The 26,713-nt window shown below is 41.2% G+C and overlaps 2 protein-coding genes across 3 annotated transcripts; one reads left to right on the top strand and one right to left on the bottom strand.

Moving 5' to 3' along the window:
* Positions 1–212: 212 nt before the first annotated feature.
* On the bottom strand, positions 213–2,348 carry LOC113021658 (uncharacterized). Its single transcript, XM_026166359.1, has 2 exons — positions 861–2,348; positions 213–770 (listed from the first exon to the last, which is right to left on the bottom strand). Exons 1-2 carry the CDS (start codon positions 2,208–2,210, stop codon positions 273–275), a joined length of 1,848 nt encoding a protein of 615 aa, XP_026022144.1. The 5' UTR covers positions 2,211–2,348; the 3' UTR covers positions 213–272.
* Positions 2,349–3,883: 1,535 nt separating this feature from the next.
* ccdc71 (coiled-coil domain containing 71) lies at positions 3,884–26,713 on the top strand. Of its 2 annotated transcripts, none has more exons than XM_026167246.1 (2): positions 3,884–4,279; positions 22,905–26,713. In XM_026167246.1, the coding sequence occupies exon 2, from the start codon at positions 22,915–22,917 to the stop codon at positions 23,986–23,988; it is 1,074 nt and encodes a 357-aa protein (XP_026023031.1). In that variant the 5' UTR covers positions 3,884–4,279; positions 22,905–22,914; the 3' UTR covers positions 23,989–26,713. The 2 variants fall into 2 exon arrangements, with proteins under 2 accessions (XP_026023031.1, XP_026023032.1); XM_026167247.1 differs by lacking the exon at positions 3,884–4,279 and adding an exon at positions 4,794–4,851.

Here is a 26,713-nt window from a genome sequence, read left to right as displayed (position 1 = left end):
ATTTTTCTGCAACATATCTGAATAACAAAAAAGCTTAACTTAAGAAATGTTATACATGACATATTTCACGCAGTAAACATTAAAATTTTTACATTTTCAAAGCAATGAGTAACATATTCATACATAATGTATGTAATCATGTGATTCAACAAAGTGAAGTTAACTCTGAACTTTAGTTAACAAACAGAATTCCTCTGAAATTTCCTCAAACCAATGAGCACCATATTTCCTGCATGCTGTATGCACTCATGTTTTCCAAAACATTTTTTGTACTACTTAGCTGTGTTGTTTTTGAAAAAGTTGTTGTATCTCATTAATGTAAGTCTCTCAAAGCGTTCACTTGACAGTCTGTTCCTTCTGGGTGTAAGCACAAGATTACCAAGGCTAAAAAGCCTTTCGACTGGTGCGCTTGATGGTGTGGCTGTGTTGTACCTCAGTGAAATGGCCTTAATCCTGGGAAACTGGCTAAGAACACCCAGCTCAGACCCAGCAGATTTCAAATATTCCATCACCTCTGTTTCAGCAGAGTAGGTACAGTCGTCCTCCTCAAATGAAAAAAAGTCATCAGTGGAGTTAGCAGGGTTCTTGTGATCTTGAGCAGGTTGTTGGTCTTCAAGAGACAACCCACGGCACTCTGTAGTAAGCATTGCCCTAACCATGTCTTTTTTCTCTTCTTCTCTGATCCAGCGTGACTTAAATTTAGGCAAAGTGACTGCAGCCAGGAGAGCTTCTTTATTGTCCATCATTGAAGAAAAGCGCACCTTGATCGCCTATAAGAAAAAAATACATCAGACGCTTCACATAAGAGCATGATAAATAAAACAAAAATTTATTTTAGGGTAAGGCTATATATAGATTACCTTAACAATGATATCGGGGAGGGATGCTGTCAGCTTAAGCTCGTTCTGCAGTGCCAGCATCCTGGACATTAGAATCTCCAGAGTTGGAAGAAGGATTCCAAAATAGCAGTTCTCTTCTCCTTGCAATAGTGCAACAGTGAGTGGCTTCAACACGATACAGTACTCCTTTAGGAACAGATACTCCCGACCAGTGAAGCATTTGATTCCAAACTGAGTGCAGACAGTATTTAATTCAGCAAGGGGAATGTCAGTGATCCTGGACAGAGCGTCGTGAAATGAATTCCATTGTATTGAAACAGGTACTATGAGTTTTTTCTTGAAAAAATTATCTACCAACTCTGAAGCAACAGAAGAACGGTTTGCTTTTGTCCACATTGCAGAACACTTTGAAGTTGCACTTCTGTAGATGAATTTTGCCTCATTTGCTTGAAGCCATTTCTCAACATCATGAAAAATTAAGTTCAGTGTGTGTGATGCACACCTTAAGTGTGGAGGGAGAGAAAACTGTCCTTCAGATTCTGTGGAGAGGGTCTGCTCAACATCAGTAAATGTCACCTCTCCATCTTCTTCCGATTCCTCATCAGAGTCTGATTTTTGGAACATTCTAAAAGCTTTGATAAAATTGGACCCGTTGTCTGTCACAGTGGCTGTCACTTTAGAGCTCAGTCCATAAGCCAAATGTACTTGCTCGATTTCATTGCCGATGACATCATATGTGTGTCTCCCTCGAACTCTTTTACATGCTAGCGCTGCATGTCCTTCTACAACAGTAGAAGGATCAATCCAGTGTGTCGTCATTCTGAGAAAACTTTTGTTATGGCTGGTCCAAATGTCAGCAGTCGTGGAAATATATTCCAAACTCTCGAATGTCTCTTTAAGCTCCATTTCCATGTCAGCATAACACTTATCTAAGTAAGTAGAAAACGTTTTTCGATCATGCAGTGCTGCCTTTTTGCCACACACAGGTATTTTGTTTAATATGCACCTAAAAGACGGAGACTCTACATTACGCAGCGGTAGCATCTCTTCCACAACGTTCATTTTCTTAAGCTCACCATCAGACACTTTCTGTGTTGCTGAAGTGAAATCAAGTTTCGTCTGCTCAGCAGGAGTTGCCGCGGTGTTATGCATGGATGATGAAGATGGCTCACTCAGAAGGCTTTGTCTGTGCTGCCGTGTCAGGTGCTTCAGCAGATTACTCGTGCTATTGACAGCGGCCGATAATTTTTTCTCCCCAGGACATAGCTTACATATTACCGTAATGTTCTTGTCTGCTTGTTTTAGAAAAGTTAAGTGACGGGAATATTTCCATTTCATAAAACAGGCCCTCGCTTCAGCCGAGTCCGACATCTTCCGCTGTAGAATACGACTGTGTGGGAAACTGGCGTGAAATGACGTACAGCTGCACTACAGCGATGTTAAAGCGGCAGAGTTTATTTTTACCTTTAGAAGATAAATTATTGAAATTAAATAATGATTTCCAGCGAGTTTAGTTATTTTACAATGTAACGCAAGTACATTGTAAGTAACTGTATTTAAAATACCTAAAAATGAACAGTAATTAGTTACTCTACTTTTTCAGTGGAAAAGTAATTTAAATACAGTAACACCCAACACTGGTGACAAGTGATAATAATAACAACTGTACTGCATTAAAACATTCAAAGCAGGTGGGATATCCAATCTTTAAGGGATGACCTGATGAAACCTGCTTCCTGCTTCACTGTATTTATATTATGTTAACCATAGCTGTGTGGCTAGCCAACACAGAGCACATCATTATATACCAGCTAGCCCAACTTCAGTAACCCTACAAACGCCACTGCTGTTTAGTTTTCTGTCTTAATTTAGGTCGGAAGTGATTGCAGAGCTGTATGTTTTAATTTTTGCTGTGGCAGTTAAGCTGCCGGATTTTAGGGCTTCATGACCCTCCTTGCTTGGCAAATTTTACTAGCTTAGCTAGTAGTTAGCAAGTATTTGCAGGCAAGTCCATCACTTCCATTGAAACTATGACTGTTCAACGAATTTTTGCCAATTGTTTGGCGAATATACATTTTTCTCAAAGGGATAGACAGTTACTGGGCAATACTGACCATCAAACTCCAGACCACTCTCAACCAGTCTGTGAATACCCATTTTTCACTCATGGTAGCCGTTTCCAGCTGCTCGCAGACCAGTTTCCAGGGGTGTGTGAGTGTGGTGTTATTCACTAATCCCTATGTCATCACCATTATTGTAACACGTTCAACATGGCAGACAAGCTAACATTGCATGGTTGCATGTAATGTTAGCTGTGTCTGGAAAATCTAAATATGACTGTAAATCTTTTTGCAAACACAGATCTCGCCATCTGGTGGCCTTCAGATAGAGTGTAAGTTAAGGAGGTTCTGGAAGCTATGTCCATGTTTTATATGTTTTATAGTGTTTATGGTTGCCACTACATTGATAAATTTGCTCAACTTGCGTATATATATATATATATATATATATATATATATATATATATATATATATGTATATATATAAAAATTCCCCGCTTGCCCCTGCGAGTGGTCCTCTACGATAGGCCTGGGAGCTTGAGGGTCCTGCGCAGTATCTTAGCTGTTCCTAGGACTGCGCTCTTCTGGACAGAGATCTCCGACGTTGTTCCTGGGATCTGCTGGAGCCACTTGCCTAGTTTGGGAGTCACCACACCTAGTGCTCCGATTACCACGGGGACCACTATTACCTTCACCCTCCACATTTTCTCGAGCTCTTCTCTAAGCCCTTGGTATTTTTCGGGCTTCTCGTGTTCCTTTTTCCTGATGTTGCTGTCATTCGGAACTGCTACATCTATCACTACCACCGTCTTCTTCTGTTTGTCTACCAGCACCATGTCCGGTTGGTTTGCCACCATTTTGTCTGTCTGTGTGTATGTATGTGTATGTGTATATATATATATATCTCTAACGAGAAAGAGAGATACAGATATATAGATATATTCTTTTTATTTATTTTTTGTTAAAATAAAGTAAAATACAGTAGCAGCTTTACTGTTAAACGCCATGCTTGCCCAGAGATTTGTTAGCTACAAAGACAAAAATGGCAATAAGCCCCGCCTACCCGTGACATCAGAGCACAATCAATATTTTGGATTTTGGAGGGGGGGTAGTGTGCGTTCCAGTTAATTGTTGCACTGTGAAATACACTTTTTTTCTGAGTTTTGTTCAGTTAAACCCGGGATTATTTCCCAGCCGTTTATGCCCGTTCCCCACCCCCACCCCTCGGCGGGGTTAACAGAGCCCGCCCTTCTCTCCCCAGCAGCCTCCGCCTCTCTTCCCTGGTCTGTCATCCACACCGCTGTTGTTGCAGCCATTTTACCGTGGAGCGTCGGCAGGCACAGCGACCACCGGAGGATGCCGAGGGAGCACCGTTAAAAGGTAATTCCGCTTTTTTCACGAGCTCTTTAAATTCAATGGGTAATCTTTACATTTCTGACCGTGCAAATGCGTCGGCTACTGTCTGACGAGTGGAGGCCCAGCCGGCAGGAGGGAGCTCAGGGAGCCTCAACAACTCGTAGCTGCTCAAAGAGAAGAAAGATCGTTGGGAGAATGTTTGGCGAGCGAAGCTTTCTGCTGCCACTTCACATATCCGTGCGAAAAATGGCGACGTCTCCTATGAGACTGCTGAAAGTTGTAATATAAGCTTACATGCGTTGGCTTCGTTTGATCCAAGTTTAAGCGCGCTGTAAAAGCAATGTTTTTGTATAAATTGGACTGACTCACGTTGGCGCATTCGGCAAGGGGGCGCACGAGAGCAGCGCGAAGAAGGGGGGGGGGGCTCGAGAGCTTATTTACCCGTCGATATTTCCGTTTAATCATTAACTGGCTAGCCTGTTTTTAAATGTGTTCTGTCACTTTTTACTTAATAGGTACAACATTTTTGAGCTTCTTTATTCATTCTAATTAATTAAACATGACCTTAAGTCCATTAGTGTACTGTTGAAAATAAGGTAAGGCTAGCTGAACTTTTTGTTTGGGGCAAGTCACGCCCATCACCCAGCAATCCGATTGTTAAGTGATGACGTGACGAATCCTACTTCCGGGTCTAAAGTAGTCTGCGTTTAATATGGCTTTTGTGTTGTTAACATGTTTAATGTTATGTATTTTCTTCTATTTAATCTCAAAAAGCTCCTAAAACAGTCAGTGATCACTGTTGACCTCCCTCGGCTTTTATTACCGCTAATCATTTATTTAAGCTCAGTTTTTAAAACCTTAGGATGTAACTATATACATATACTACTGCCCATCCCATGCAGTAGTATATGAATGACTAACCTCGTATTGTGGATGGATTATCTCAGTTGTTCTCCTGGCTGAAGTTTGGTCCTTTTATAGCATCCTGCCATGCGATTACATTTGTTCCTGACCACCGAGAACACTCACGTTAACTTTTATGGAGTGGAAAAAAAGTTAGCTTGTTTATATTATGCTAACATAGCTGTGTCGCTAGCGGTCACGTAGCACATCGTTATATACCAGCTAGCCCAACTTCAGTAACCCTACAAACGGCACTGCTGTTTAGTTTTCTGTCTTCATTTATGCTGGAAGTGATAACAGAGCTGTACGTTTTAATTTGTTTCCAAAACCCCGCAGTCAGGACATGCTATATTGTATTTAGATAGAAGCTAGCAAGCTAACTCCCTGCTAACTTCTAACTCCGTTAAATGTCATGAATTCCGTTTTCATGGATGCCTGGATGTTAAACTCAATTGTTACACCTGGTAGAGCAGAACGCTGATCATTTTATTAAAGATGAAAGACTTTAGACAGTTTTTCAACTCTCAGTAATGCCATAGTGATCGTTTGATATATGGACCTGCAGCGGAGTTTAGGCCCAGACACGGCTAGTGACGTCAGACTGAACAACCGGATAAGTTTGGAGCGTTGTCAGTTTCATATTGCTAGCATTCATTTATAGTTTCTTGTACTCATTTTCCTTTTTAGGCTTACAAAAGTGTGTTCATGCCAAACAGAAAGTAACTTAAGCTTCATGTTACATCTACTGTTTGTAAAAACCTTAAGATATTTGTTTCGAGCAGCTGGTGGGAGGTGAAGTAGGACTCCTGCTAGGTGGAATCAAGTTGCAGAGCAATGACACAAGTTCGTACACAAATGTTCAGTTTAACTTCTTTGTTGTTGGGTTTTTTTGTGCTCATTAAGTCTATGCTTTAAGTACATCATAACCACAAAGCTCTCAGAAATCCTACGTTGTAACCTGACATGCATCTACACATTACATTGCCCCAACCCGCAACTATTATGATTGGTCTTCTCAGTACTGTTGATTCCTCATTTGTTCTTCTGGTGATTTTATGTCACCACTTTTAGATTTTTATTTTATTTCTTCAGTAAAAGAATACAAATGTCTGCCTCGACAGAAAGGCTCTGATAGTAGCAAATTCTTGAAGGCTGGTTGCCGAAACTAGCTAAAATGTTTGCAGGGAATGTTGAAAGTGGAAAAATTTGAGCAGTGAATATAAATATATTTTCTTTAGAAAAATATTAAAACCTGACCACAGATAAGAGTGGGCCTCTTCGTCCGGGTTAGGTATTTAAAAACATCTTGGTGAGTGTTAGGATTAAAACTACTCTGAATTAGGATGTTGTGGTTTGGGTTAAAATACTGTCGTCACTACTTGGTGTTGGGAGCTTCTTTTTTTTTTTTTTTTTTTTTTTCATAAATAGAGGCGAGATTTCAAGGAAAAATTCAGTTCAGTTTTTAATGGGAATTGTTTGACAATTGTGTTAGGTTGGTATCATGCTAGCTTTACAGAATGAAGTTTGGATTGGACTTAGCTTTTGTTTTTTGAAGGAGTTCCACACAATGCTAGCTGTGTGGTCACTTCAGCACACACGGCACTTGAACGAGCCCTTTTCCACTGACTCGGGTCAGCTTCACATGACTCAACTTGGTTTTTAGTGTTTTCCTTTAGGATGTACTATTTGGTACATGGTACTTTTGTAATACCTACTCTGCTGGGATTCCAAATGATCTGAGGTAATCCAAAAGTCAGTAGACTGCCGATTTGGTACATGGTGGCAGCACATGAGCCATGAGCGTGACTGCGTTACAAAAATCAAAAGCATTATTTTGCAAACCTGGCAATGAGGGGACTGACTACACAACAAAACAAAAACTGTGGTCACTGTCTGACAAAAAGCCATACAACTAGCAGCAGAATTGCCTCGATGTCCTTTATTGCTGTACTGTTCATGTCGCATAAAAATGACGTTGCAGGACTTTAGGTTGCATATATAATGACCTCACAAGCATAATTACAGGGTTCGTACGGGTGCTTGAAATCCTTGAAAATGCTTGAATTTTAATGTTGTCTTTTCAAGGTTTGGAAAGTGCTTGAATTTCAGATGTGGTGATTAAAAGTGCTTGAAAGTGTAACTGTATTTCATTCACCACAAATAACTATCTGAATAGTTTTCTTGTCAGATAGAGAACTAAAATGAGTCGCAAAATGTAAAAGCAACATATCTCCGCCTGGGCTGCCTTACGTCAGTTTCAATGTGTGACCCCACCCCTCCCTCGGCCAGTTGGTGATGAGTGCGCTAACATACCTGTAGGTCGCTGTTTTAATGAGTGTTTGATGGAAAACGACAATGGCGGAGTTTGTGCTCTCTAGTCGCATGATAGGTGAGTCCTAGTAAATAATTTTCCAGTACGTGTACGTTACACATGCTATTTTTTTTAAAATTATGATTATTATTTTGCTAGCTATCAAACTCACTGGGGAAATGATTGAAATGCACTGAGTGATGCAGTATGGCAGCGCTATTATGAAATATGCTGTGAACTTAGCTAACATTACTTAGCAGTAATGTGAGTTAATTTACTCAAGTGAAAGCTTTAAACATTAGCCCGATACATAACTAGCCAACTTAAGGCTTTCTGATTAACCCTTTGGGGTTGACAGACCCAGAGTCTCCATTTCAACTTGGGTTGAATGTGCGGACTTCAAACTATATACCAGTTTTTAAATTATGTTGATAGGCCACGTAAAACCGATGTGTTTTTTTTTTTCTGAATAAAACAGTGGCGTTTACTCCGGGAAGAAACGGTTAAAACGCAGTTTTCTAAGGAGAGTGCTAGAAAACACGCTTTGCTTGTGAGTGAAAAAAGAAAAAACACTCCTTCCATATTGGTGGAAAAATGTACCATGTCGACCAATCAAAAAATGATATTGCAACATGTGGCATTTGGTTATTTGGGAAGAGGGGGAAGTTTTAGGAGTGACCGGCGAGAGAGAGAGCGAGCGAGTGAGTGAAAGAGAGAGTTTTGATACATGAGAGATTTGTGACGTTTATCGTGTTTGGAGTCTCAAGTTAGTGTGTTGTCTTGTGTAGTTAGTGTGTAGTGTAGGCGTTGTTTTGTTTTGTGTGTCAGTTCTACTAGTGAATGTCACAATTGCTGCAAAAAAGCCACCAAAGGCAGATTGCAGTGTAAATGCTGAGTGACACACCTGCTGTCAGACCTGCAGGTTTATCCCTGTGCTGTTCTCATCTGTTTTATAGTGGACACAAACTATTTTTTGGAGTTGCATAAATAATTTGTGTGCCTTCTTATTTGATGCAGAACACTTGATTGTTCTCTAAATAGTTTTAAATGGTTATATAAAAAAACGTCTGAGCCTTGGCTGCATTTTTAGGTAAATAGTACCATATAACTTTGTTTGCAAAGCTTGTGCATATTTTTTTTTTAAATGTACAATTTCTATTTGCATTACAAGTTATGAAAATGATTCGTTAAACATGGCTGTGGTTTTTACAGTCTAAAATATCACTTTCTACTCGTATTTTAAATTTTGTCTGAATTTAGATAAATTGTGCTGATACAGTTTGTCAAAATGAGAAAATAACAGATTGGCAAGATGAACAGGTGAAATATAGAGGCCAAATCAAAAATAGTCAAAAACAGCCAATTATACCCTGGACTCCAGAGGGTTAGAGGCTAAAAGCAAAGTTGTCACCAAGTACTGTTTATATTTGTGTGTATTGCTGCAGCTTTTTTGAGTATTAACTTGGTGCTTTTGGGTGAAGTAATGGTAATATGAGGGAGCGATCCATATGGTCACAAAGAATAGCCACTTGTTTCTGTGCTACCAAAGTTCCCCGGCTTTCATTCTAAATGTGTTTATCGTCAGCACCTACACATTAAACTACTTAAACATTATAAATGTCTTCAAGCTCACACTGAGGCCTGTGGGGCACTATCCAGCACTGAGACTGTAGACACATTTATGTGTTTTTGTATATGAATATTTCATACTTTAAGGTAGGGGTGGGCGATATAAACGATATACAATAGAAACGATATAAAGTTGGCCAACAATAGAGCGGTATAGTCATAATCTCTATCGCGATAGTGCATGTTGATGATGTCATCAAGCTGCGCCTGTTTTGGTCGAAAGCATCGCAGTGGCTCCAACCATTATCATCTGCAAATTATGCCAACAGTCATAGCAAAGAGATGAAGCACTTTTGAAATATGGGGAAAGCCAAAAACTGCGCTTCCTCCACTTCCGTAACATTGACACATTAATCTTGAATTCTCTCGCAGCAGTTCTATTCCCATGTTGTTGCAGTATATTAATAACTAATCTTGTATTGTGGATGAATGATCTCAGTTGTTCTCCTGACTGAAGTTTGCCCCGTGTATAGCATCCTGCTATGCGATTGCATTTGTCCCTAACCACCAAAATCCCTCACGTTAACTTTTATCGAGTGGAAAAAAAAGTTGGTGTTCATCCTCTAGCTTCACTGTGCTAATGTTATGCTAACATAGCTGTGTCGCTAGCAATCACGTAGCACAACATTATATACCAGGTAGTCCAACTTCAGTAACCCTGCAAACGTCACTGCTGTCTTCATTTATATCGGAAGTGGTAGCAGAGCTGTACGTTTTAATTAGTTTCAAAAATCTCTCAGTCAGAACATGGTATGTCATGTTTAGGTGGAAACTAGTGAGCTAACTTCCTGCTAACTTCTAACTCCGTTAAATTTAATAACTTCTGTTTTCATGGATGCTTGGATGTTAAACTTAATTGTTACACCTGGTAAAGCAGCAACGCTGATGATTTTATTGAAGATTAAAGAATTTAGACAGTTTTTAACTCTGTGTTCGTTTGACTTTGGGACCTGAAGCAGACGGAGTTTTGGACCCAGATTATAGTGATGGGATTTCCGGCTCTTTTTAGAGAACCGGCTCTTTTGGCTTGGCTCTTTAGGTTGTTTTGTTGATTTAATTAATTTATTATTAACAATAATATAAAATTATGCACAAAAGGAATTACTAATGTAAAAAAAGTGGTTTTATTTATATATGTTTATATATAAATATGTGGTGGCCCCTAGAGACAAAGCACGTACAAACTGCAAAACACTTTTTTTTTTTTTTTTTTTTTTTTTTTTAGTATTTTATTTGTTCCTGAGTAAATCGGTTTGGCTGAGATTAAAGTTATAGTTTTTACATCCATCCATCTTCATCCGCTTTATCCGAGGCCGGGTCGCGGGGGCAGCAGCCTAAGCAAAGAGGCCCAGACCTCCCTCTCCCCAGCCACCTCCTCCACCTTATCCGGGGGAATACCAAAGCGTTCCCAGGCCAGCCGAGAGATATAATCTCTCCAGCGTGTCCTGGGTCTGCCCCGGGGCCTCCTCCCAGTGGGACATGCCTGGAACACCTCACCCAGGAGGCGCCCAGGGGGCATCCTTGTCAGATGCCCGAACCACCTCAGCTGGCTCCTTTTGATGTGGAGCAGCAGCTGCTCTACTCTGAGCCCCTCCCGGATGGCCGAACTTCTCACCCTATCTCTAAGGGAGAGGCCAGCCACCCTTCGGAGGAAGCTCATTTCTGCCGCTTGAATCCGCGATCTCGTTCTTTCGGTCACTACCCACAGCTCGTGGCCATAGGTGAGGGTAGGGACATAGATCAACCGGTAAATTGAGAGCTTCGCTTTTACACTCAGCTCCCTCTTCACCACGATGGACCGGTGCAGCGTCTACATTACTGCAGCTGCAGCCCCAATCCGTCTGTCGATCTCCGGCTCCCTTCTCCCATCACTCGCGAACAAGACCCCGAGATACTTGAACTCCTCCACTTGGGGCAGGAACTCATCCCCGACCCGGAGTGGGCACTCCACCCTTTTCCGGCTGAGAACCATGGCCTCAGATTTGGAGGTGCTGATCCTCATTCCCGCTGCTTCACACTCTGCTGCGAACCGTTCCAGTGCGAGCTGGAGGCCCTCACCCGATGAAGCCAACAGAAACCACATCATCTGCAAAAATCAGAGATGAGATTCTGAGGCCACCAAAGCGAAAGCCCTCCGCCACTTGGCTGCGCCTAGAAATCCTGTCCATAAAAATTATGAACAGAACCGGAGACAAAGGGCAGCCCTGGCGGAGCCCATCACCCACCGGGAACATATAGTTTTTACACAGCTGAATAAACGTCAAGCAGACAACTGATTATTAGAAGTGTGAGATGCTCTAGAATATACTCTGGTGTCCCGTTATATTTTAGATAGCAAGGAGTTTATTAAACTTCACCGAAACGATCTGCAAATTTCATTAAAATGTAATAAACTATCATCTTGTCTTTATTTTTAGTTAGCACATACCTTAAACACTTAAAGCTGTAAGCTAATGATAGTTATATAAGAGCAGATGCATGCTGGTGCAATAAGCTGTACATTTTACATCCAATGGATGCATGATCTGATTAGTCAACTAATCGCAAAAATAATCGGTGACTAGTCGACTATCAAAATAATCGTTTGTGGTAGCCCTAATTGTCACACATCCCTGAGTGCATCTTGAGTTACAGCTGGTGTATAGGTGACTTACAATGCAAGGCATATAAGCTAATTTGAATTCACTAAGACTCAAGATTTCTTGTTACAGGACTATGGGATTATAGTTCTCTGGCTTTTCTGTGTTGTGCAACCTGGATAAATATGTTTTAACAAACGGAGTCTAGTGATGTTGGGGAAAAAAAAAACTAGTAAAGGATTAATAGTTCTTTCACCTTTTGATGTTTAAGCAAAATTTCTACCACTTGTTATTTGATGGATCTATAAAATATTTAGGTGCTTTCCAAAACCTTTCATGTTAGTGAGCTGCACAGAGTTAAAATTTTGTCTGGAAATATTTGGACAGAGACAATTGCCATAATTCTGCTGTATTACCAAGCATTGAGTTGTCTTCTTTGTAATTATACTTCTTCTACTTACCCTAACTGTTCTCAGTTTCTTGTTTTGTTTTAGGTTTTTTGTTTTAAGGCGTACTGTGTCCGGTTGCTTCAATAATTGGCATTGTGTGCTTCAGATCATGAGCCAATAGTTTGAATCTTGTAGTGAGTCTTATGCATTTTCTCCAAACGTCCTCCATTCATAACAGACTTGGATGACGGCCTGATTCGTGCAGTCTCCTCTGAACAGTTGATGTAGAGATGTGTCTGCTGCTAGAACTCTGTGTGGCACTTATCTGTGCTCTAATCTTAGGTGCTGTTAACTTCGGATTTCTGAGGCTGGTGACTTAGATTATTTTTATCCTCAGCAGCAGAGGTGACTCGTCGTTAATAAATGCTAAAAAGAGACCAAGAAAGAATCAGAATCAGAAAGGGGTTTATTGCCAAATGTTGAGCAGGTTTACAACATTAGGAAATTGCTGCGGTGCTTCAGTGCAAACATAGTGTCATAAATAGCACTTAAATAGACATGAAAAAATAAAAGTAAGGATAAGAATTAAAAGTGCTACGTAGAAAGATATGTGCATGAGCTATGCATGAGATATATACATGAGAATAAGAATTAAGAGTGCTACGTTGAAAGATATATACATGAGTGCAGGTGGTGATCAGTGCCAATCATGGAATGATGCAGTGAACACAGCGTAGGGTCATGTGTTAGTAGCGGGAACAGTCATATGGTTATTGTTCATGTGTCCAACAGCAGAGGGGAAGAAACTGTTCTTATGGCGAGAGGTTCTGGTGCGAATGGACCGGAGCCTCCTGCCTGAGGGGAGCAGGTCAAACAGACTGTGTCCAGGGTGAGAAGGGTCAGCTGAGATCCGAGCTGCACGCCGCAATGTCCTGGAGGTGTACAGGTCCTGCAAAGATGGGAGTCTGCAGCCAATCACCTTCTCAGCAGAGCGCACAACACGCTGCAGTCTCTGTTTGTCCCTGATAGTGGCTCCAGCGTACCACACGGTGATGGAGGAGGTGAGGATGGACTCGATGATTGCAGTGTAGAACTGCATCATCGTCCGTGTTGGCAGGTTGAATTTCTTCAGCTGCCTCAGGAAGTACATCCTCTGCTGGGCTTTCTTGATGACGGAGGTGATGGTGGGCTCCCACTTCAGGTCCTGGGTGATGGTGGTACCCAGGAAGCGGAATGAGTCCACAGAGGTGATGGGGGTGTCAGTCAGGATGATGGGGGGGGAGTGGGGCTGTGTGCTTCCTGAAGTCCACAATAATCTCCACTGTCTTCTGGGCATTCAGCACCAGGTTGTTGTGGCTGCACCAGGACACCAGACGTTCAACCTCCCTCCTGTAGGCAGACTCATCCCCGTCCGAGATGAGTCCAATAACGGTGGTGTCATCTGCAAACTTGATTAGCTTGACAGACTGGTGGGTGGAGGTGCAGCAGTTGGTGTACAGGGAGAAGAGCAGAGGAGAAAGAACACAGCCCTGAGGGGAGCCGGTGCTGATGGTCCGGGAGTCCGAGACATTCTTTCCCAGCCTCACATGCTGCTTCCTGTCCGTCAGGAAGTCAGTGATCCACCGGCAGATGGGATCAGGCACATTCATCTGGGAAAGCTTGTCTCGGAGATGGTCTGGAAGGATGGTGTTGAAGGCAGAGCTGAAGTCCACAAACAGGATCCTGGCGTAGGTTCCTGGGGAGTCCAGATGCTGTAGGATGAAGTGTAGGGCCATGTTGATGGCGTCGTCTACAGACCTGTTGGCTCTATATGCAAACTGCAGGGGGTCCAGGAGGGGGGCCGTGAGGGTCCTGAGATGGGAGAGAACTAGGCGCTCAAATGACTTCATGACCACAGATGTCAGAGCCACGGGTCTGTAGTCATTTAGTCCAGTGATCCTAGGTTTCTTGGGGACAGGGATTATGGTGGAGGACTTGAAGCAGGCAGGCACATGACATGCCTGCAGTGAGGAGTTGAAAATGCCAGAAAACACTGGGGCCAGCTCGTTTGCACAGTGTCTGAGGGTGGCAGGAGACACGCCGTCTGGGCCGGGAGCTTTCCGAGCATTCAGGTTCTTAAACTGCTTCCTCACATCTGCTTCATGAATATGAAGAGTTGTGGTGGGAGGAGGTGGTGTGAAATCCTCTTTTGTGTGGGGTGAGGAGGGGGGTGTTGTAGGTGAACAGTTTGAAGGTGGTGATGGCTCTATGGAGGGGGGAGAGGTGGGGGAATTAGTGTCCAAAGTGCCTCTATTGTTGGGGCCGTTGGAGGTGTGAAGGCTGCCTGATGGCTCGTCAAAACGGCAGTAGAAGTCGTTAAGGGTGTTGGCTAAGAGCAAGTCATCAGTGGAGTGGGGGGTTTTAGGCTTGTAGTTTGTGATATTCCTAAAACCTTTCCACACAGAGGCCGAGTCATTCTCTGAGATCTGCTGCTGCATCTTCTCAGAGTGCTGATGTTTAGCAATGTCCACTTCTTTAGTGAACCTGTACTTGGCCTCTCTGTAGCAGTCCCTGTCTCCGCTTCTGAACGCCTTTCTCTTTTCCAGCCACAGCTTTTTGAGTTTAGGAGTAAACCAGGGTTTGTCATTGTTATAACTCACCCTGGTGCTTGATGGCACAATGCTGTCCTCACAGAAGTGGATATAGGAGGTGACAGTGTCCGTAAACTCGTCCAAGCTGTTAGAAGCAGCCTTCAATGTGTCCCAGTCTGTGGTCTCCAAACACGTGCGAAGCTCCTCCACAGCCTCGTTGCTCCACAGTTTTTTAGTCCTCACGACAGGTTTGGAGAGCTTCAGCCTCTGTCTGTACGCGGGGATTAGGTGGATCATGACGTGGTCAGAAAGTCCGAGTGAAGCGCGGGGCACCGCGCGATAGGCCCCGCTGATCGTGCTGTAACAGTGGTCCAATGTCCTCTCCTCTCTGGTCGGGCATTTAATATACTGCTTATATTTCGGAAGCTCATGGCTCAGATTGGCTTTGTTAAAGTCCCCAAGAGCAATGATGAGAGAGTCCGGGAATGTCCGCTCCGTGTGGAGAATCTGCTCCGCGAGTGCGCACTGAGCTGCCTGCGCATCTGCGTCTGGCGGGATGTAAACAGCGGCCAGGATGAATGAAGCAAACTCCCGCGGAGAATAAAACGGTTTGCAGTGGATAAAAAGATATTCCAGAGAGGAAGAGCAGTGCTGAGCAATCACTGTCACATCTGTGCACCAGCCACTATTGATGTAGAAGCAGAGACCTCCACCTTTGGACTTACCGGAGAGAGCGGCCTGCCGGTCCGCGCGCAGCAGATGGAAGCCCTCCAGCTTGAGCGCGCAGTCTGGGATGTTCTCACTGAGCCACGACTCCGTAAAACATAAGACACAGGAGGAGGCAAAGTCTCTGTTCATGCTTCTCATCAGGGCCAGTTCGTCTATCTTATTCCCGAGTGAGCGTACATTGGAAAGGAAGATCCCAGGAAGAGCAGTTCGCAGTCCGCGTCTCCTCAAACGCACGAGTGCGCCGGCTCGCTTCCCTCTCTTTCGGCGTCTCGCTTTCCTGGTCAGAGTCAGCAGTAAATCTGCCGCAGATGCGACAAATATTGGAAATAAATCCACAGGCGTTGTAGTCCTGTAGTTAAGGAGCTCTTCTCTGGTGTACGAGTATCCAGAGGAGTGCCCAGACACAGAAGAAATGCACAAAAACAAAACAAAAGTAACGCACTGAAGCACCAGGGCGACCATACGCGGCGCCATCTTTGACTGAAAAAAAAAAAAGGGGTGTTGATGTGTCAGACAGGTGTTGTTCAGTGATCTTGCCTGGAAAAAAAACATGTATTTCAGTTCAAGTCAACCCCATAATAATAATAATTGTTATTGTTATTATTATTGGAGGGTTTTTGGTTTTCTGAGAATGGGTTAGGGTCCTCCATCCTAATGTACAAAAGGCTTGAAATTCAAATTTCAAAATCGGAGGACACATCAAAAGGCTGAGTTCACAACAAATCTTCAGTCAGAGTATCTTTTATCATTCCTCTCAATTCAAACAAATTGTATTTATATGGTGCTAAATAACCACAGCAGTTGCCTCAGCGTAGGGCTGTGCGATATGACCACAATCTTATATCCCGATATAAGAATTCTATCGTCCCGATAACGAAATGAATCACAAAAATGTAACATTTTCTGTAAATTCTGTGACTCTCGGGCAGCTGGTCTTGTGTAAAGTGTTTCCAGCTGCGCGTCATGTAGCTGGAGTCAAGTGTTTTAAACGATGCATGAAACTATACATTTTTAGACATAAGTTGTAACAGCCGCCGTTTTCTTTGTGTATTTATTACACGGCGTGCTGCGGGGAAAAGCCTGTTCTAACTTTTGAGTCTAAGGTTTATTTTTTAGCACCTGGCGGCTCCTTTTTACTTCTCATCCGTAAATAATCTGCTCTTTCACGTGATTTAGTTTATTTTGAAAAGTCTCAACAGGCTCTTGAGCTTTATTGTGAAAGGTTTATGTGGAACATAAACAACCGGATACGCGATGGTGTTATCGTCGTTGTTGCTAACCGCAATGCATAAAAACAGGTGCTTGTCCGTCTGTAGTGTGGTTATATAAAATATAAGAGAAAGAGAGAACTTTAAGAAATTAATATAGCCACTACAGTGACCATCAAAACGATGAAAAAATATTGCCGTAAACAGTTTATTTTGCGACACCACGAAACAAACGATAGCGTAAAATGAAACATTGGACGTTTTTATATCGTCATCCGATATATATCGTTATATCGAACAGCCCTAGCTCAGCGTTCTCTATATTGTAAGGTAGAGACCATAAAAGGGTCTTCAGTTGCAGTACTGCTGTAATGTCTACTGTGTGTGAGTGAGAGAGGGTAGTTTTCACCAAATCTATCTATTCCTGATTGTTAATGTCCTCTTGAGCACTTCGCCCAGGCTGAGCTACCTGAGGCTTTGTGGTAGCTTATGTCACCATGTTCAGACTCATGCTCCTTCAAAAGTGCAACAAACTGTCTGGGGTTCAGTGCCATGGCTTTGATGAAGCTAACTGTTTTAGTTAGTTAATTAAAATGTTGCTGACATAACTTTAGCACCGACTTGCAGAACACCTCCCGCTTATAATGCAAAAATACCAGTTTCAGTTCCGGGTTCCTTTCAGCCATATTATTTTGCATCCGCTTAAAAAGTCTGACATTTTGTCCTATCAGATTTTGACAGCAATCACTTTTAACACCTGCTACTTTGTCCCATTTTTGTTGTTTTGTTCCCTGGATGTGTAAAGGTTGCTTAAACGTACTTGTTGCTTTTGCAGCTTTGCTAGCAAAGGTTTAGATATCTGTTCCAACTCTGCTTAAGTCAAGTTCTTGTATTTCATGGGGTAATCCGGTTGTTCTAGCTTTCTCAGCTTTCCAAACAAGCTGTACTAACTTAATCATGAGTCAGATTTTGTTGTTTGTTTTGTTTTCACCAAATTAAACCATTCAGGTGTGGAAAAACATCTTTATCACCTCCTAGGCAGTACCAAGCAGAATGATTGACAGCAGATAAGTGTTGAGTGATGTCTTAAGTTCTTACAGCACAGAAGAAAAATCTGCATACTTTAAATCTACTGCTGCTACAGTATTGTTTGAATAATACTCATAATTTTGGTATACAGCATGAACTTGGATGCGATCTGTCAAGTCAAGTTGGCTTTATTGTCACTGGCTACTTTGTCTTTGAGTGTCTGCTCTGGCGCATCAAATGAGGCACTTCTTGTTCACTGGTTAACTGGCCAATCCCGGACGTTTGTATCGGCCTGCTTAGACTTACTGCTCTATAACCACACAGCTGCATCGGCTGCTTGCAGCTGCATTTTCACTCTGAATGAAACCTGCAAGTGAAACGGCATCAACCAAATAGGCAACCAGTCCTTTCATTTGGTAGTAGTCTGTGTTCTAGTAATCTCACAGTCGACTAAAGCACATCCAGGGTGTGCTTAGATCGTGTATTAGATTCCTCTTCTTCCTTTTTTATGTGTTGTGTGTGTGTGTGGGGTTTTCTTTCAAAATTTTTTTTTTTTTGTGTGTGAGTTGGGCTTGGTTATATATATTTAGGGTATATTTTGTCTCCGATGTAACTTTGATTTGGAAAATGCTTTGAAATATCAAGCTCTGCTTTATAACTTAACATCTTAATCTTTAAGTTCACTGTTCACTATTTTTCCACAAGAGATAACTGTTGGAATTGGTTTAAATACTAGTATTGGAGCAAAACATACGGGTGGGCACAATTTTGGTATTTTGAAGACAAAGCGCATCAAATGTCTGTCACAATTCTGTTTGAAACTTGGTGGCTTTCCATTCAAGTTAATGGTCTTTTTACTCTGCCAAAAATGAAACCTAAAGCCAGTAGTGGTTAAAAATGTCTGTTTAGCATTTGGGGGGGCATTCTAGGTTAAAAAGACAAAGGGTTTTGTGTATGTGCGGCAGTGTTTGAGATCACTACCTCTGCCACGCATCATGTGATCATTAAAACGTCAGCTGAACACTCAAATCGTCTAGGTCCTCAGAGAAACAAAGTAAGTTTCAGGGGACTTGCAGCCAACTGAAGCATTTCAAGTCAATCGCTCTGGTGTTGAACCATTGAGATAGAACTGGAGAAAGTTACATAATACCCAAGTTTAAAGGCATTTTAGCACTTTTAGTAATGCACCCTGCAGTTTAAAAAAGAATGTGGTTTTTTTTTTTATGTTTTGCTTTTTTTGTCAACTAATTTAAGAGTTTCTCATGTAGTTAAAAACTTAAGTCATTGCAGTTGGTTGATGACCTTTGCTACATGTTGTTACTGTTTACTGTCTCTATAGAGATCGACAGACCACGTGACTTTCGCGCGTTGCATTGTAGGTACGAGTGGCAGGAAAATCAAAACACTGCATCAAGCGCTAGCATTTCCAGCACTGGTAACCATTAATTCTGCGGTTTTAATCCATACTTGCATTTTATTTGCCCCAGAAACAGTTATGTACAAAACGAAGGAGAACACGGCAGGTCCGTACAAAGACTTGACAAAAAGGCAAAAAAAAAAAGGCAAGAGGAAAAAAATCAAAGGAGTGAAACAGTTAGACCCATACGAGCATACAGAGTGGACTAAAGACGTGAATCACCAATGAAAGGCTCAGAAAATGAGACTAAGAACCCACGCTGAAAATTTAAAAAAGTCTTTGCAGATGTTTAAAATTTAGCAAAAACAGAAATACTGTATTTTCCATTGCCGGTGTTTTTTGCACCTATAAGTGTTATTAGTAACCTTTTAGAAAGTGTTGTTAGCATGCAACAGTTTGCATATCAAAGTACAGATAAGCTTAAGCAAAACTGAAGCTGATGTTAAGGTGAGGTTGATAAACACAGTTGGCAATTTGGTAGGACTTGTTTCAGTGAAACATGGTCTCATGTGTTTAACCTAGATGAGTAACTACCATGTAGCAAGCAGTGGCAAGTCAGAGCTGTAGAGCTGACTATTAAAGAAAGAAAATGGGCTGGTGTTTCAGCATGCAGCAGTCATTATTCCAGTAGCCTTGTTAGACCACAGTTTGCAGTACCAAAACACATAAAATTGCTCTCAAGCTGATGGTAAATCACACACTTCTGGAATGTGGGTATAAATTTAGTCACTTGGAAGCAAATGGTTACAGAGGCTGACAGCCTTTAGCTGTGTTCTTTAAGGTTTTAATTACTAGGTGCCGATAAAAGCGACATAATTTGTGTTACTTCCACTGTATACCTACAAAAGAAGCCCAAACAGTATTTTGAATTATCGTGATAATTATTTTGAATTTTAAATCCTATTCTTCTATTTTATCTACCTAACAAAGAAAGAAGGACAAAAGACAAATTGTAGAAGAGAATTGGAGATGAATAATAACTAATTAAAAAATGGAGAGTCACAGGACAGCCAGTAGCCTAGGCTTTGCAGTGTCATTGGGGGAGAATTCAGAGTTACCTGAACCAGTGCTAACTACATGCTTTATGGAAAGGGGAAGTTTTAAGCCTAATGTCTTCATGCTTGCTCAATCATCCAGGTAAGGATATATTTAAAAAAAAAAAAGTTGAATCTGTTCATCTGGATGTAGTGTTTTCAGTGGAGAAGCATTTCGTCTCTCATCCAACTAACTTCTTCATTCTAGTAACTTGACTGAAGACAAAGTGACTCCCACTGAAAGAAGTGCTCTCTTGGGGTGATATGATACTATGAGGACTTTAAGATAAGATGGGACCTGATTATTCAAGACCTTGGATGAGTTAAGGATTTCTTGATTCTATTATGGATTTAACAGGGAGCCAATAAAGAGACGTCTGTATCGGAGAAATATTATCGCTTGATGGTCCCTCTCAGTACTCTTACTGCTGGCCAAGGTAATACCATCCAGAATAAGAATCGGACACAAACATTTTTGGCCAAGAATAATGACTTAAGTTTTTTGTGAATTTAAAAAAATAACTTGCATTAAAAATTTATAAGTCATCCAGGTTTTTATGTTTTAACGACATACTGGGAGTTTAACTAATTGGTGTGTGTCGTCTGGGTTCATGGATAGATAAAGCTGCAAGTCGTCTGCATAGTAATAAAATATATGCCATGCCTTCTGATAACACTGCCAAAGGGAAGTGTTACGTTGATCCCGGTGAAGACCAGTGTGGAATTTAATTTGCCTTATGTATTTTAAAAAAGGAGAAAAAAAAAAAGGACTTATTTGAGATCATTAGATCAATATCATTCAAAACGGTGAAGTATCTTTAAATACCTACAGCACAGAGCGGAGTCCACTCTGAGGCTATGAAATCATTTAAGCTTCACTATGGTGAGATCTACTGCCAGCTTGAAGGCCTGTGGTACGCACTGGATTAATATAAAGAGGTTGAGCATATGTAAGCTTGAAGCATTAATAGTACGACGTCTTTGAGCAGTCTCAAAGGAATGGGGTCTAAAAGGCACGTCAATTGTTTGGAGGAAGTAATTGCTGAAGTAACTACTGAAGTTAACTCAAAGAGAAACCTACAGTTGTTATATTTATTTCAGTGATGAATAAGTAAGACTTTTGCAGTGTAGTAGCAATTCAGGGTTGAAATGGCACATTAGCATGAGAGAGCAGATGTTTCTCTGCTAGACAAATGTACTGCGCTGTTGAGAGCTGTTGCATGAAGAAAGAATGATTTCCTGTCTTAGTGGCAGCGGGAAGTGAAACCACTTTCTTTAACACTTCAAGCACTCACTCTTCATTAAACAAGTGTTCAATTCAATTTTATTTATATAAAATTATATCAAATCATGTTTTTAATCTTGTATCATAATTTTTGGTTGAAATGATTAAATTACACCACCTCAGCTGATAAACACATTTAAAGTTCTCAGTTTAAGGAGCCAGGTGGAAACTATTACATGGCATGACCCATATACACCATTTGGTCTCATTGCTATAGAATAGCAGTGTCTAGTTCTTTTCAGAAAACACAATGTACAAGTATAGCAGTATTTCTACAAACTGGGTGTGTTCACAGAAATATGTTGTTTCTGACTTTTTGCTATGTAGTGCTGCAGATAAATTGTTTGGCCATTTCATGTCTTGAAATATTGTAAACCTTTTATTTATTCATTAGTTTTTTGTTTTTGTTTTTTTTGTCTGTCTTTATGCCCTGGTTTCCAAAGTGCATAACGAGGCTTGATCTGAAGAGGTATAAAGGTGGTAAGGTGGCTCTGAAGGTTGATATTGTCTAATAACGAGCCAGCTCTCAATATTTGCTGTTCCAGCTGTATAGTGATGTCTGATTACACTGCTGCTGTCAGTAAACTGACTTCTCCCTCAAGCATTAATCTGCCTATTAAAAGTCTCCAGCCCATGTGTTCGCAGCTGCAGCAGTACATACTGATGTTAACATTTTATGTTCAGGCGCCTCTTATCAAAACATCTCACTGTGAGCTCAGCTGCAGGAGTCCGAAGGTCACAGCATCCAGGCCCAGGAGATAGCACAATGGTAGATGACTTCCCATGCATGGACAGTACAGAATCTAAAAAATGTACAGATGATAAAGATGATGCAGCATTTGCAGTTCTTGTAGTCAGTTTGCCCCAGTTTGAGACTGGGGAAAAAAAACGGTGTGAGAACCAGCAAGATGAATTGTAAAGTGCCCAGGGTTGTTCTCGCTCCTCAAAATCAGGCAAATGCTGCAAAACTGATCAGACAGCATATGATCAGTTTTGCAAATGATGAATGAAGTCAAAATTATTTAACAAACCAAATTTGGCATTGTCCAAACTAACTGACCTAATTGTATTTACACAGACTTAGATTATTAATTCAGTGGTACTAGAAGTTCCCAAATTTCTTTAAACTCTTTTGCTGTCAGTGATAATGTTTATATGTAGCATCAACCTCTCACAATAAAATGGAGATGTCGAGATGTTGAAGATCTAAAATGTATGGTATAAATATTTATTTTAAAGCCTGACATTGCTTTATCATTAAATTACATGATAGCTAAATCTTCAATCTTTTAATGGTGCCAGTAATAAGTTTTACGGACCATTTATAGGGATTTAATGTAATTGTAATGGAAACACAGAGACAAGGGCATAATTTTAATTTTGGCAGTATTGTGCAGAGAAAAGAGAGCTCTACATGTTTGATGGGCAAGTTAACGTATATTTTCTGGTCAAAAACGATGTGGAGTAGGACTTGAGGCATTGATCTGTCTGTATCGGTTATAATTCTTGAATCATTGTTTTCTGCAATTTGTTTTGATCAAATGTGGTAATTTTTTCTCCTGACAGAATTCAAGTCATGGCTTATGAGGCACAATGTTCCACGGTCGGCCGGCCATTGGTGTTTGCTAATGAAGAGCGGAGGGCTGTTCATTCCTGGTCCCGGATCTCATCAGCAGGACATAATGTCCTCCTAGATGCTTTGAAGATTCTCAGCCCAATGTCCCGTGACCTTTCAAGCACTGAGGAGCTTGTCACCTTCCTGCAGGAGCTAAGTGAGGAGGGTCACAAGCCCACCGTGCTTCGCAGCAAGGATGTGTATGACTACCGGTCGTGCACAAGCCAACCCCTGACTGAGGACATGCTGAGACCACCAAACAGGAATGTCAAACCCACAGCTAAGAGGCGGAGGAGAAGGCCTCTGACCAAGAAGAGGGAAGTTCACCCATCCTGGAACACCTCTGAGAGGAGCAACCCCAGGATTCAAGGCATTCGCCCTCCAGAACCATTGGTGGACCATCGCATTATCGTTTGTAGCAGGACACCCAGTCGGATTGTGGCAAATTCAAATGTGGACATGCAGCCGTGCCTCAGACTGACCAGTATTGAAGGTCTATCTGGCTTCCACACAGCCAGACTCCAAATCCACACTACTCCACACTCATCCTCTGAGGTGGCCTCTAGTGGCTTTTTACAGCAACAGTACCCGCCAGCGATTTCAGGAATACCTTCTCAGCCTTCTCAGAACGGTGACGGGGCACCCACCAAAGCTGTGGCCTTGTTCAGCCAGAAGACTCTGTCCTGCCCTATCCGACTAGATGGTGCTCTAATTGGAGACTCTGCACCGGTTTTGTATGCTAATGGTCGGGCATTCCCACAGACTGACACAGAGCTGACCAGCAACGGCTGGAGGAGCAATGGTCTCCATAGAGACGTTCATGGCCCCAAGGATCTGAACAACCCAACCCGGCAGAGAAATAGTTGGAAGGACAAGAAAAGTTTTAGAGGGAAAGTGATAAAGGTAGATGACTCTCGGTCTGTGGAAGAGGCCTGCAGAAAAGCGCAGAAGATACTACAGGTCAACCTTTCCCCAGTGATTCAGATCCAACCTCTCAACCATGTGCTGAGAGGCTTCAGATACCAGAACAAGTGACAATTCCTGTTTCTTTTAGCAGATTTTAGTGTTTTACAGTAGCCTCCACCGGGAGGTATCCGGTGTTGAAGATTGACAAGATGTTGATCTGTTTGTGGAACTGCTGGTTCCTGATGGAGACATCTGGGATTTAAAGGCATTTGAAGTTAGGTGGTATTTTCCTAGCAGGCTGGGAAATGACTATTGGCCAAATGCTGGTACATTTTCACTGTTGATGTTTGTTTATGCTACGCAACACTTCAAGCAAACATCCTTCTTTGCTTTGAGTTGTTTGGGACATAAGTGAGCTTGTACCAGAATCAGCACCTTTAACGGTGTAGAGTATTTAAACTCATTTGAAGTAGAGCGCCATTTTTTTTTTTTTTTTTTAATTTAAATATAAAGGTTGTTTCGTCTTTCTTTTTTGTTTCCAACTTGCTATGTCACTCTGCAACACCACTGGAAAGAAGGAAAAAAGTGAAGCTAGTGCTGAGATAACCACCGCTGTTTAATTTCTATAAATAAACTAAATTAAAGGAGGGGAATTGTATCTTCCTTCTGTGAAGTTTTTGTTTCTGCTGGAAATCAGGACGGTGTTCTGTGCATGAGTACAGCATTGAACCAAACATTTAAAACTAGAGACCATCACAAAGTGTTCCTTAGGTTTAGAGAATCAGTAAACAAAAATAAAATGACCATTAAATAATCTTTGTCTTAAAATGACAAAATATGAATTGGTTGAAGAAAATGAGTATGGAAGAGTTCTCAGGTCTTGTTATCAGTCTTTTTGAAGGTACCGGTTATGGTGATATCCAGCTTCAAAGTTTATTCTAACTTTGCATGGTTCACAGTTCAAAATAATAAAAATAATTGAGTTATTTATTACACTGAGCATTTGTGCACTATCTGAAACCATCCAGTTTACCTAGATGGTTTGTAAGCCATCTTTCTTCTGATTGGCTGCCCTTCACATAGTTGGCAAAACTATTACCCACTTACATCTAACTTACTGTGATAAAGCCAGCCAAAGCTGGGTTGGAGATGGCCTTATAAGGACATCCTCTCTCACTTACATCACACAAAGCCAAGAGTGGAGTCATCTTGGTGCACTGGGATTAAAGGGATATTTTTTTTATTTTTATTTTTTAAATGTTTGGTTAAATTGATCATGTAATGGTGTAAACCTATTATAGCAAATGAGAAAAAGCATAATAATTCCACACAGATTTCTGATAGTAAAAAAATTCAAGCTTAACTCTCAATATTTTCTCATGTTTTCTAAATTTAAAACCCAGGTTATACAACTTGATTTATAATTTTTAATTAATAATTTCATTTCCTCTACTTAGTGCGTGGCTCTGGTTTATACCCATGAGTTAAAACTATTTCACATGAGGGGGAAAAAAAGAAAAAATATCCAATGCATGTACTCAGGATCAGCTGCTGCTCCAGTTTCCTGTTTTCCAGTACCTAACAGGCAGAAAACAGAGAGGAGTCCTGATGGAACACATTTGTTTGACTGAGTTGGAGACATTTGTGGTGGAATGTGTTTACTTGAGTGGCAGGGCAGTTTGTTTCCTGTCCAGTGTTACAGCAAGTTTGATCTACTACCAGAACTCATGTTCTGTATTTTGTTGAGCTGAATTTGCCCAATTGTTTTTTTTTTGTTTTTTTTTAAACTTCCCAGCTTTGATTTGAGTGATGTCGCCCACCTTCTGACTAAACAAAATGCACTTTGACAGTGTGCCAGTGCTTTACTGTCACCTGTTCCTGACATGGAAGTCTTTAATGGTCTTTTCCGCTGCTTCATTTAGAAGATATCTGAAAATCTGATTTCTTTTAACTCCACACTGGTTTCCTCTACAGGTGCTAATCTTCCAAAGGTGGTGCTGAACAAAAAGATTAGTGCAACATAGTTTCTCGTCTTCTTAGTCAACTTGATGCATTTAAGAGCAGGAACTTCCTGTTGAGGGACTGATAGTTCGTCTGCCGGTTGGGATGAGCACGCCAAACCGCCTTTTGTGCTTTCCAAAGGGTTTCTACTGTGAGCAAGTAAGGAATCTGTTTTCATGTTAGTTGTGACAAACATCTGTATTTCCCTCCAGAAATCCACATTCCACTAGACAAATATTGTTGCGTGCCAACTTAAAAAAAAAAAAAAAAAAAAAAAATCAGTTTGATATACATAAAAGATCTTAAAGTCAGTCTCCATAGATTTTCTGAAGCTTTTAGTGAACGCAAGACCATTAAATGAAGCTCTAAATCCAGAAAATGTAACTTAAATTCCACTGTCTGCCTGTACAATCCCAAGAAAATAGACAAATTTAATCTCCAGCCCAGTAAATAATACCTGTCTTTGGATTTCCAAAACACTGATGTTCAAATGCTGTTTTCTTATGTGGGATCTGTAGCAGAAAGAGCACATTAAATTTGATGATTGATCTAGCAATATGTAATTTAGGTTACAAAGTAAGATTGAGGAATTGGAAACATCCCCACGTTGTTTGAACTGAGACCACATCTGCTGTCTGGCGTCTGTCTTTGCAGATTACCCACATCTGTCCTGGTGAACTTTTTGTTCTGGGAGTCTGGTTTGTTGTACCCCCTCGCAATTGGTCTGTCTTGCTCATGCCCTTTTCTAGATCTGCTTTCTGTTAGTCTTGTTTGTGCAACACTTGTATAATATTGTATTTCCTACATGAACTTTGAAAAATGTTTTTGTTCAATAAAACTGATCTGAAATGTA

This window comes from Astatotilapia calliptera, chromosome 5 (assembly GCF_900246225.1).
Source record: "Astatotilapia calliptera chromosome 5, fAstCal1.2, whole genome shotgun sequence".
In the NCBI taxonomy this organism is placed as follows: domain Eukaryota; kingdom Metazoa; phylum Chordata; class Actinopteri; order Cichliformes; family Cichlidae; genus Astatotilapia; species Astatotilapia calliptera.
This window is presented reverse-complemented; position numbering and strand designations above follow the sequence as displayed.